The sequence below is a fragment of the Plectropomus leopardus genome, chromosome 16, assembly GCF_008729295.1.
Source record: "Plectropomus leopardus isolate mb chromosome 16, YSFRI_Pleo_2.0, whole genome shotgun sequence".
NCBI classification, from domain to species: Eukaryota; Metazoa; Chordata; class Actinopteri; order Perciformes; family Serranidae; genus Plectropomus; species Plectropomus leopardus.
In genome coordinates, this window is record NC_056478.1 from 13,764,291 (window position 1) to 13,777,457 (window position 13,167).

A 13,167-nucleotide genomic window follows, 5' to 3' on the forward strand; every position below is an offset into this window, starting at 1 on the left:
GTAGTAATTGAAAGCAAATTGGAAGCTCTGAGTTTTACAGCTTTACCGAGCAGGGAAGTCCCAATGAAAAAATCCATTAGGTTGTATTCTTGGAAGTGTAGGATTCAAAGGATTCAAGAACTGTGTAGCTTGAGTCAGGACATGTCAGCCTCTGCAACACTGATTTTGGGCATTCTTATTTTAATCAGTCTCTCACAAGTCCTCCCCTGTTACTGACACAGAATTCTTTATCACTGAAATACCACTTTGATACACAGTTTAGGCATTTTGTCACAAGAAGACCTGCTTTTAAAGGAATACTTAACCCCCCAAATGTCCAGGTCATATCAGTTTGTGATGTAAAATTCTTGGTGAATTGGAAAAAAAGATGTTCACATTAACAAAAGCAAAACCGTATGAAAACATCTGTTCAAAAACTGTCGCACGACGTGTGCAGTATAATCAAAGTGTCATTTAGACAGTCGTATACCCAGTACTTCCCAGTATACATTTTCACTAAAACTGAACTGAAAGTGAAACTTATCTATGTGTCATTAAAAACCAATTACAAAAACAGTCATTTTACCTCGCTGAACACGAGAGCTGCTGCTCTACAGCTGCCTCAAGTGATGACTTCGTATTGTTGTGTGACTTTTGCAACTCTGATCTAACCCTTTAAAACACAATAACACAAACAAATGAAGTAACTGAGAAAGTGGTAGATCAGAGGTCACTGTGTTCAGAGAGGTAACTTCTTAACAACTTAACAACATAACACAGGGTGAGCAATTGATATAGAAATTGTCATTTGGGAAGTTAATTATTCCTTTAAAGACACAGTGAAATAGAAAATACATTTTCCAAATCAATTCTGTTTCTGTGTCCTCATTGTTCAATTATCTCTCGTTATATACCGAAAATGTGTCATGGGCAAGCCGGGGATGCATGGACATGGTAGTAGTAATCTATAACCCACTAAAGCACAAAATTACACCATTGTCATTCACACATTTTTTAAACATTTCATTTAAATCCCTCTTGTACTATAGCAGACACGTATAGAAAGAGAACATCCACTTTACTGCGACTTTCAGTGACTTTAGGACAGCTGAAAGGAATTGTGATGTTTGAAAAATAAACAAAGTGGATTAATTTGTTTGGTTTGGACATCAACCTGGAAATAAAGTGTTTTTAATGCACTTTAACAAATCATATTTGAGCTCTGTGTTGTCTCAGAAAGACACTCGAGAGTTACTCACGTTTCCATGTTGTCGCCCTCTAGAACCGTCTGGACCGGCAGGTAACCTAGCCGCGGATGTTTGGCAAAGTACTTCTTTGACCGGAATTTGTTCTTCAGCACTTTGGTGAAATCACGCATGTCCTCACCTGATGTCGTCTGCAGGACGAGAAAACAAAGAAACAGACAAAGTTTTGGTGTTTTATTTATTGCAGTGTGTGAGAGAGAATGAGTTGAAACATTTTCACAGTCTCTTGTGCTCACAACAGCAGTGTTTGTGCGGAGGAGAATGTGTTTTGTTAATTAGATACTTAGCAAAGGTGTTCCTCCCGCAGAAGCGGTTTCTGCCTTGCAAGCAAACAACAAATTACCACAACAGTCTGACCAGAGGGTGAGAAAATCCCTCTGCAGAGGATTCAGACAACAACTGCTGAGCACACACACATATACAACTCCCACCACCGTTGATAGATATGCGTAAATGAACAGACTCTATTGAGTTCACTTGGCTTATTGACTAATCCACGCAATTTAAGATGGTAGCTTGAGCAAACCAACAGCAATTAAAGAACAATTATGCTAAAGCTGAAGAAGAATTTATGTAAGTTTTAGTATGTGTGTGTATGTGTTTGTGTGAACTCCTTCCTGAGTGGTTTAACAGACATGCGTTTTTTATTCATAAGATTTTGTTTTTGCCTTTATTAGATAATTGCAATGTAGATATAGACAGGAAATAGTTTGGGAGAGGGAGAAAAGGGGGGATATGCAACAAAAGCAGAAATCAAATCAGAGATATTGAAGTTACAGGGTGTGCATCATCAGCATAAGACCACCAGGACGACCCCTGACAGACTGTGACAACAAAATGACACCAGAGACACCACCGCAGTCACACCCAAACAACATCTCCAATTATGAAAGGTAAAAACATTGAAATTACAGTAATCAATATAACACCGCACCAAATTTGACTTCTTCAATAACACTGACAAAGCCCATTGGAGCTATGAAAATGCCACTCCTATAAAAATGAAGACCTAATAAAAAATAAAAAAAGCAATACTGTGGCCATAAAGCAAACAGTGCGACAAAGATGAGAGAACGAATCGCATTAAATGACCGCGCTGAGGCTCACAAAAGCCACTATCAGTCTTTAACTCTCTGCAAAATCTGTTTGTTGGAGAATCATTATTCAATACGGACTCCGTATTTTCAAAGATATAAAACTGAAACGCAATTTAGTTCGAGTGTAGGGAGAGGGTAAATATAATTCCGTAGGATGCTGATATTTTTAGAGGAAACAAAGAGACACAAAAAAACAACAACTTGCGAATCAAAGTTGTCGAATAAAGTTAAGCTGATGTGAAGGATTGAAAATGACACAATAAGTTGATTTAGCTGAGTTTTTATTTGATTTCCCTCTGCCAGGTGTTACAGGCCTGGATACATCTATCAACTAGACTGGCGTGATTTCTTATCAGTCTACAGCATTTTGCAGTTAAATAAAGCTCTGTTATGTTGGATATGAAGCATTTATGAACAGCAAGTGTCATGTGATATCACAGCTCTCAAAGCTTTCAAGGTTTTTCTTTTGTTCTACAGCCACCCTGGTATTGATCTCACTGCACTGTATGCTCCAGGTCATTGTTTGAGCCGAACATAAGCTGTTGCACCAGTCTAAGGTGTTTGGCACTCTGAAGCAAGCTGTCCTCAATAATTTGCTTGTATTTGGCTGCATTCAATGCTCCTTTTATCCTTGTTTGTGCTGAAAAGCCTGCGGACAGTGTGCTGCTGTCACAGCCATTCTTCAGAGTGGCGACGGCAATAAGTTGTGACTGCTTTCTGGCAGAAGCAGACTTAACATTATGGCTGATAAGTTCAAATATTTTGTTTAATCAGTGCTTAAAATCTTTCGTCTTTTGCTCTCAGTCTGTCACAGGATTTTTTGCAGCTTCTAGTTTCTGCCAAACACACCAGATTTCTGCCACACTGATTATTGTCCTTCTAGTGAGATCTGCCATCATGTCTGTCTAAGCCCAAAAAAAGTCTCATTGTGCCTCTGATAGATGATACACTGAATTATGTGGATATATATGATTATATGTGGATAAATGTAGTTTGTGTCACAATTCCCGACCTGCCTTGTGTTTTTTTTTTTCATTCTTGTTGTTTTCATGTATTGCACTATTGATTTTTCAAACTTGTAAAAATAAAAAACAGCAAATGAGGAAAAATAAAAAAACATGTAGACTTCTGATGTAAAAAAAATACACTGACATATGCATAAATCATTAAAAAATATCTAATCTACCTATGGAGAAGATTACTGACATTATAAAGGGGAAACTATCACTATTTCAAAACATTTGGGGTCCTTTTATGGAATATATGGAGAGTGTGGATTTAAGGGGTGTGGGGAGTGGGGCGGATGAGGCGTAGTTATCAGTGATCCTCTGCAGTGTTCTAAAACAATTTCCTTTTGTTTTGATATTTGATTTCTTTATTCTGTGTGAATTGTACATTCGAGTTAGTATTTCTGAACCATGCACAATAGTGAAATAATTTGGGCTAACCCTTGATAGAATAGAGAAACCTTTGTTGTTTTGATTGTTGTTGCTTTTTTGTTTTGTTTTGGGTTTGTTTTTTGTTTTTTTTCCTTTTCTTTCCTTTTCTCATATACTTTGTATTCTCAACTAAGTGTTGCTCTATGTTATCTCATAAATACCTGACTTGAAAGGAAAGATAATTTGAATGCTGGACAATAACTAAGCTGCCCATGACATTTCCTTTGATGTGAGAGCACTCTTATTCTTGTATATCATTGGAAGCATTTTGAAAACCCAATAAAGATAATGTTGGAAAAAAAAAAAAAAAAAATCTAATCAATTAAACTGGCCATAGAGTGGGTCAAGTTGTACCGACATCTTAGAGAGATTGAATATTAAATTAATGCTCTTACCTGTAGTGCTTTTTTTGGTCAATCTAGATTGTTTTGATGTGAGTTGCAGTGTTGGAGATATTGGCTGTAAAGAAGTTTGCCTTCTCTCAAATGAAATGGAACTAGATGTTACTTGGCTTGTGGTGCTCAAAGTGCAAAAAAAAAAAAAAAAAACATTTGAAAAACTCAGCAGCAATAATGTCCTGGCTACTCAAAATAATCCACAGACATTGCTGTGAGCAGTTTCCTGGAACTATGTTCTTTCCACCAAATTACACCCACCAACAGTATCACTGTACTAAAGGAAGCATGCATCTACTGACGGATGAGCGGCTTGTGTTTGTGACAGCACGAGATGCAAACAGTAATGTCATCCTTCTTAGCTGAGCTAGAACATTAGCTAGCTCAATGGTGCCTGGTGAGCTCGCAGTAGATGCACGCTTCCTTCTCCGCAGTGATACCGTTGGCAGGTGTAGTTTGGCAGGAAGAAAATAGTTCCTTTTTTTAAAGACTATTTTTTTGGCTATTGCCTGTATTAGAAATAGAAGAACTTAAGATTGAAAGGGGGAGAGAAAGGGGATGACATGCAGCAAAGGGCAACAGGTCGAACCCACAGCCGCTGCAGTGAGAACACAGCCTCTGTACATGGGGCACCGGCTCTACCAGGTGAGCTACTGGGTGCCCCGAAGAAAATATTTCTTACATGAAACAGCTCACAGCAAGGGCTGTGGATTATCTAGAGTAACCAGGTCCTGGTATATAGAGAAAGACACTGCTGTTGAGCCATTTTTTGGTGCTTTGAGAACCACAAGCTTTCTGGTTCCATTACACTAGAGAGAAGGCAGACATCTCTACAGCTGATATCTTAAACACTCTGCAACTCACACCAAAACAATCAATAATGATTAACAGCACTACAGGTAAGAGAAAATTATTTTGATTTTTGGGTCCTGGAACTGGCCTTTATTTGTGACTTTGAATTGCTTTGCTTTTTATTCGTTGCAATAATTTGGAAATAAATAATAAATACTTATTTTATACGGTTGTGTAGAAATCATTGTCAAAAATCCAAATGAAACACACTTTGATTTTAGGATGTGACACAAATGGGGAGGGAAATGTTGAGGCCTCTTTGAAGTCCCTGTTAATTTCTTCCTTTTTCCAGTAGAGCTGCTGAACAGTAAACTCCTGCGTGATTAACATCCCCTATAGCTGCGTAATAATCTTTTACCAACATTTTAAGTGTTTGTCGTTGCCACACAGCAGAAAAGATAAAGTTTTTTCAAAGTTGCAGCAGGCAGCTGCTGGGCATCTTAACTTAGGGAAGAATGATCACTACGCCCTACAGCTGCTCCCCCAGAGTCAATATCTATCCCATTTGCAAAATTGAAAAAGCAAATTAAAAGACAGAAATGAGAAACGTCCCCACACGAGTCACTCAAAGTTTGACGTTAAGCAATATTGAAACGAGTTGGCCCACGAATGCACGATCCTAATTGAGAGGGAGGGCAACGTTCAATTTTGCCAAGCTCCCCGTTTTCTAATATTCTTCTCTCTGCGTAGTAGTAAAGTGAAATATTGCTTTCTGGCAGAAATTATAAAAAGACCTCAGAGAGCTGCAAGCATTTTACCATTTGTTCATGAAAATTCAAATTAGGCCAGAGGTCTGTCGGGAGGGTTGATTGTGGAACAAGTGGAGAAATCAACTGCATGGGAAGTGGGACGTAGAGGCAAGTGGCAGGAGTGATGCCAACTTAGATTCATCACAGTGAGGAGATAAAAATATGGTTTACACTTGCAATACTGTATGAAACGCTTTAACAGCAACAACAACGCTGTAGGGCAAAATGGTTTCTGAGTTTGGGGGGGAATGACTCAACTCAACTTGATTTCAGAGTCCTGACCTTAACTTCAAGGACATAGTTTCTCAGAGTGCAGTCCGCGGTTCAATGATGGCCCTCAGAAACATTTTCAATGCCCCAAGAACGTGACATGAAAAGCAAGCATTATATTTTAATCCTCCGTGGCCCATTTGAACATTTTCACATTGCTTACATTTAAAAGTCCCATATTGTAAAAGGTCAGATTTCCATGTCTTTTTTTTTTTTTTAGATCAAAGCAGATCCAGCTGCTACGTAAATATTGCGAAAGTATTAAAGTGCTCAGTGCTTAGATGAATTCAAGACTCTGTATTCAGATGCTGTTCCTTTAATAGAGCTGTCAGGACTTCCATGAAGTTGTTATGTCACCACATTAAATAAAAGCAGAAACTGCTGTTACAGTGCCCTCACAGTAATTACAGTCTGCAATGACAGTCTACCAAGAGCGCAAAAGTGGAAGACCTGCAAACACTGACCAATCAGGGCCAACTAGGCTTCTTTGGGAAGGGGTCTTAAGGAAACAGACATGAAGAGTGCTTCAGACAGAAGGGACGTTAAGAATATTCAGTCAGACAAGTTAAGAAAATAATGTGCTTTTTTTGTGAAGACTAAAAGATTTAACGTGTTCTCACAGAGAAGTATGAACCTGAAAATGAGCATAAAATGGAATCTTACACACTAGTCTGCTACTGTTGAGAATGATCTGTCCTAGCAGGCATCTATCAGGTCAGGATAACAACTTGTAGAAAGCTACAGGCTGAATGGAAACTTACGGCAGCCAGCCAGTGTTGTGAGTTTTACGTTCCATCTTTAATGCTAGGGCTGTTTGCTAAAAGTAGCGATTTTGGTAGACCCAGTTTAATGTGAAAATGAGCTAAAGCCAGCACGGAAAAAAAGGCTAAATGGTTAAGGAGAAAAGAGAGGTTTCAGAAACAAATGGATCAACCATTACTTGATCGGACCTTGAGGGACAAATTAAGTGATTTCTCTGCAAACGCAGGAAATTGGTACTCAAGGGATTGTATGTTGCCATTATGCCATTATGAGAAATTCACAAATCCTACTAGTCTATGGGTGAAGAGCACAAATATATGGTTGAACAGTTTCACTAAGGCTTATCTGCCTCAGAGTCTGTCTTCATAAATCTTGTATAAAGTACTACAGGTGTAACAGGAAAGCTCTGTGATATCCTAAGAAACTCCTGAGGGTAGTTAGCCGTTCAGGGATGGTGAGTTTGTGCGTGACTGCTGAGTGAAAGTGGCCGATATTGTTTGTTTTAAGTGTGTGAGGCTGTGCAGACTCTAGCTCCAAATGGCCAGTGCAAGATGGCAGCAGCTGTATGTGGGATATTTTGGCTTCATTTTTGTACAGTGGGAGGAAGTGCAGACTTGTTGTCCTTCTTTATATGCAGTCATTGGTCCTGAGGTACAAATACCTCGAGCACTTGCACATATTTATGCACATACTTACATATTTATGCACATACTTATATTTGAGTGTCTGATGCAGTTTTTGGCAAATGGCGCTGCATTGCCACAAAAGTTTAGCTAAGTTCTTTGAGAAGACCCTGTTTTTTTTTTTTTTTTGCCAGAGCAATCTGGCACCCTGAATGCATCAAGGCAATGATCCCGTTCAGATGAGATGAATGTTATTAGCAGCATATTGATGCTCATGGTTTTGGAAGGAGATGTTCACCAATCACATATGGGTGAAACGCTCAGCTGTCGCCGTACTCAGAATACAAATAACCATTCATAGAAGTACAAAATATTTGCCAATTAAGACAGCAGCTTGTGTTCAGTGTGAAGTAATGGATTTAAATTGAAAATCAGTATAAATGTGTTGCTGTAAGCGCGACTGTGGGTGCCTTCATTACATGGAAGAGCGAAGAGTGTAAGCACTTGGAAAAGAGATGAGCTGCTGAACAAAGTGTGCCTCTATGTATGTGTGAGTTACTCCCTCACCGGTGTGCAGTACTCCACCATGGGGTAGTTGAGCTTGTGGCCCTTGGCAGTGCGCCCAGAAAAGAAGCAGCTCTGACACACGTCGTAGTTGAAATGCTTCAGACTGCGATACCTAGAGAGAGAGAGAGAGAGAGGAAAGAAAGGGAGGTGAAAAGTGAGATAAGTTGACTTGGGAAGTGGTGTGTGCAGATGTCACTTTCATGTCCTCAAGGTGTGAGTGCGTGCAAGGGAGCACATATGTATCTCTGCAACGTGATTCATCTTCAGGCTACGCTGGGGCCTCCTGAAGAGCTGTCGATTTTTACTGTCACACAATCATCCACATACGTACACACACACAAAGCCTCCTCGATATGCTGACAGTGTGACAGACAGTTGGATTTCCACCAAAACACAACAACGTGACAACAACTGTCAGGATGTTGTCCTCAGCAGCAGCTGTAGCCAGAAGGCCATTTAACAGCTCAATTGAGACAGGAGCCATTCAGACGTAATAGCTTAAGTCTTTTATCTCTCTCTCCTCTCCAGCTCTCCCAAGGTTAGCTGACTGATGAGCTACGAGAGACCATCATATATCAAAGGATGCAACAGCGCACATGACACCACCAAGTGAAATGCGCCATTACATGCTGACATGCAGCATATTACTACGAGGAGGGGGCGTTAATTCACCTTCACAGCCAGAGGTGCAGAGGTGGCGTTTAATTAATGAGTTTATACACTAACAACTTTGGTTAATGATGGTACATGTATTATCGGCCTTTTAACGTAACATCCTGTTGTCTGTTAAGAAACTTTTGTGCACGATTGTAGTCTATATGCTTAGTGACGAAAAGATAAATAACTAACTAATACTCAATGAGGCGTCCATTAACAGGACAACCCAGTGTGTGTAGGACAGTTCACGCCTCCACCCTAGCCATTATTCCTTATAATAGACACCTTGTCGAGTATTGTCCCTTACTTATGCTGTGGTCCAAAGAAAAAAAAAGAATATTCAGTTAGTCAAATAACCAGGAAAGCCTTAATTTGTTTTCCCTGGTAACACCTGAGGGTTTACTTTATACCTGGAATAATCATTTACTACTAATAAAAACCTTTGGCTCATAAATTAGCCACACAGCTAATGTTTTGCGAGCTATTATGATAGAAATTATCCACCTAAACACAAATATATATATTTTTTTCTTCAGTCAAATCATAATTAATTTTTATTTTATTCAAATAAGTTGATCTACTCCACGATTTTTCAACCACATACCCCTGTGGCACCTGCAGAAATACTCACAAGGTTACACGTCCCGCTGGTTGGGAATCACTGATTTAAATCACAGCAATACATGACCGAAAGATATTAAAACCAAAGTAGAGGAATAAAACTGCTCTAAAAAATAAAGGTCAACATCCAATGTTACATTATTAGGCCTACAAATTATAATATTAAAAACGCCATGAAGGTCTTTTGTCTCACTGGCATTATGGAGCAGAAGCCATTATGTTTTAATTATTGTCAGCAGGTTCAAAACTGAGAATAAGAATATAAATGAAGCTCAAGACAAGTTTGCTTGAACACACAGGAAATGATGCATGTTGAATGTGGCTTGGTGGCTTGTTAACCATTCCACCAATTGACTTGACATTTATCAAATGTAAACATATCTGCTATATCTCGTTCAAGTTGTGTTTGAGTTCCTGGATGATCCAATGTTCTGTGCTTGTGTGGAAACTACTCCTACTTGCGAGGGTGGAAAAAATGAAATCTGCAAAATGCCTGCTATGCATTTTCCTTCCTCTTTCTCTCTTGCTCTCAGCCTTCCCCTCCCTCCGTCGCTCCCGCTCATCGATCAATGACAGAACTTGGGAGACGTGTGCTTCATCAAATGTCTGACTGTATTTCTCTTTCTGCTGGCAAAGCAAGGGATCTGAATGGGACAATCCTGCAACCGTACTCCGCTTGGGATGGTGTTACACAGATCTCCAGCCACGTGAAAAAGCTTTTCCCTGCACAACTGGTCAGTGGAAAACAAAATTTTATGATGAATTGACTACGGCTGTTGAGCTGTTGTTACCGCATAAGTGTGAGATAACTAAAACAAAGGATGCTGTTTCTGTGTGTGTGTGTGTGTGTGTCTGATTGTCAGTCCAGCACAGTATCAGAGGGTGGTCTGTTATGGATTGTTTGCCAGCCAATCAGCTCTCTGTGAACTTTGCAAATGTGGCAGCGCACCGTATGTTTGTGTGTACGAGTGTGTTGCCGTCTTTGTGAGTATGTGTGAATGTTTCGCTGCAAACCACCGGATGGTATTTAGTCAGTGGTGTATCAGCTGTTGACATTTAGATAAATGCCTGCCCTCCAGAGCAGATCTGCCCTTTATGCTCAACCAGGAGAGAACAACACAGAACAGTGCCACATCTGGTGTTTGTGTGTCGCATGTTGTACAGTTGTCTCGATTTTGAGTGTGTTTACCTGAAGCCAACAATAGGACACTCCTTGCAGATGTTACACTTGGCCTGATGTTTTGCCGTCTCTGCTGCAGCCACTCTGTGCAGGACAGGAAGCCAAACCATAGACTGGGGCTCCAGACGCATCCAGTCGATAAACTGCCGGGGCTCCAGCTCCACCTTATTGGTCACCTGCACACAACAGAGGCAGGGCCACAAGTTAGGAGCATTCACATCAAAAGTGCAGCAAACAGGGGAGTGGTAGTGGGGGTTAAGATGAGACTGATTGCTAAGGTCCCAAGTGGGAGAGAGCCCATCGAAAAGCCTCAAATGAAAAGTTTTGTTTGCAAACTTTTAGAGGTAATTAGTGCCATAACTAAAATTACATTGACTGAAAAAAATGGCTTAAACACTACACTTTGTATAAAAAATAGTGGAAGCTCTCTGAGCCCCCCCTTATCTCTTCACTAGCAAGCTATCTCTTTGACCAAATTTGCATGATTTCTGTCAAAAACATGGGAAAAATGCAATGAGCAATTTGAGAAGAAATGAGGCAAAAATTTGCAAGAAACGGTTATAAAGTACCAGATAATTACCTGAACGGTAGCAAAATAAGAAAAACAAAAGTTAAAAAAAAGAAGAAAATTCCCTGAAGGAAATTGCTTATAAATTCTAATGATTCTGTAACATAATTTTGAATATGTAATTATTATAATTTTAAATACAGTTTTTCCCTAGCTTTTTTTCTTTTTTCCTTTGACATTTTTCCCAAGCTTTATGAAAAAATAATTTTCAAAATCATCTTATTTCTTGCAATTTGTGGAACATTTCTTATCAAATTGCTCCTTGTCTTTCTTATGTTTTTGAAAGACACTTAACAAATTTGCTAAGGGATGAAAGGTCTAAATACTTGTGAAACGCATCTGAAAACAGCACAAGACAGTGATGTCGATCCAAGTTTCAAAGGTTTAAAAGGGTTAAATGGTTTAGCCCTTCATCTGTAAACGCAGCTGGAACTCAAAGGTGCATGAGAGAGACATGGATCAAGCATAGGGCCCAGAATTTGGCGCTACGTCCTGACAGCAACCATGCGAAATTTACAGTTTATATAAAAGTTCAACAGAGCTGATAAACTGTCAGAACACTTTGTGGCATGATAAAGAAACATGCATTTGCATGAACAGATAACAGGCTATAATTCTTTGCTTGTTACTGAGAGCCTCATAAAGATGCAGACAATTTTAAGATGACCGTACATATTAAGGCGACGACTCCCTTGGGCGCATTACGGCGTTAAATTGTGGACCAAGACTAAATAACTTTTATGAGCACTCATATTTATTCATATTTATTGGTTGAAATATCTAACAATAAACATTGATTGATGTGAGAATCCTCGCTGCCCTTGTCCTACACGTCCACAGCTTTACTGTTAGCCAACAGCTATATTGCTCTGTGTAAGTAGCTATGAAAAACACCCCCAAACTCCTACTCTTAACTGCTGCTCTAAACTTTTGAAGTGTTATTGTTTATGTAACCTTTACATGCACGATGCAGCCTCTATTGTTTTAAATACTCTGGATATGAAACAATATCAAGGCCTTTCCAAGAACAACTGGCTAAGTGTCCATTTTACAAATGCTGTTCCTTTAAACTTTACAGGACACAAGAAATGCCCACAAAATTTATTTCAGGGGAATATTTGTTCAACTGCAGATTATAAAGAGCCAGTTGGAAAAGCATACACAGGGTGAGAAGCTTTGACATGGCTGTTGTTACCGCAAAACAAATCAAAGACGACCTTTCCATCATCCCTGACACAGAAAAAGGGCAGCAAATGCAGCGAAGGGCTGAGTGCATTTGAAATAGGAGCAGAGAATAATCAAAACAAATATAGAGTGTGTGTGTGTGTGTGTGTGTGTGTGTGTGTGTGTGTGTGTGTGTGTGTGTGTGTGTGTGTGCGCGCGCGCGCGCGTGCACGCGTGGGAACGTGTTCGTGTGCAGTTCTCTGATCCCTTCTTAAGGCTTATGGTGTGCAAAACTATAAGTGGCTCAATTTTATTAGCATACCCTCCTGAAAATAAATTCATGCAACAAAACAAACTAAAAACAGAGTCAAACTGGAATCAGGCATCTGCCGTTTTAATTAATGTTTGCAGCCGTTTTTCAAAAACAACAATTATGAGTGGGCTTTTGGTGTGTGATAAGGTTAATTAAATGTTTTCATAGCACCAACTATCGAAAAAAAAAGGTCAAGTATCAAAAACTGGCAACAAATATTATATATTTCTGCTCTTCTTCACTCATGACATGTTTTCATTTAAATGTAAAAGTCCCAAAACCAGAGCTCAAAAATGTGCCAACTATTGACTGTATTTCATCAGTCATGTTCTTTCACAGCTGTCTATATTAAGACAACATTGAACTTTGAAGTTTAAGTTCAGTTAAAGAAAAACATGTTTATATTCTCAAAAGTAAGGAATCAAAGAGAGTATTGATTTGGTATCTGTTCTGAAACTCACTCACTTAAATTTGTTTCAGATGTCAATTATTGTGTTTTGTGTGTGTGTGTGTGTGTGTGTGTGTGTGTGTGTGTGTGTGTGTTCACTGAAGTATACAGTATGTCCATTCTGTAACTTGGAAACCCTTAAAAGTTTATGAAATTCTTTCACATGGGTTGAAGGTCAGACTACCACAAGGCTTCTAAAAGTTACTGGTTGACAAATG

At 39.3% G+C, this 13,167-nt stretch overlaps 1 protein-coding gene across 5 annotated transcripts in view; it reads right to left on the reverse strand.

Moving 5' to 3' along the window:
- Window positions 1-13,167, reverse strand: part of utrn (utrophin) — a 239,026-nt gene that overhangs the window by 36,085 nt on the left and 189,774 nt on the right. For all 5 annotated transcript variants that reach the window (XM_042503021.1, XM_042503022.1, XM_042503024.1 and 2 more), the window contains 3 exons: window positions 10,466-10,632; window positions 7,999-8,110; window positions 1,239-1,375 (listed from right to left, as the gene is read on the reverse strand). In XM_042503021.1, the coding sequence (XP_042358955.1) occupies window positions 1,239-1,375; window positions 7,999-8,110; window positions 10,466-10,632 (416 nt within the window). The remainder of the gene's footprint in view (window positions 1-1,238; window positions 1,376-7,998; window positions 8,111-10,465; window positions 10,633-13,167) is intronic.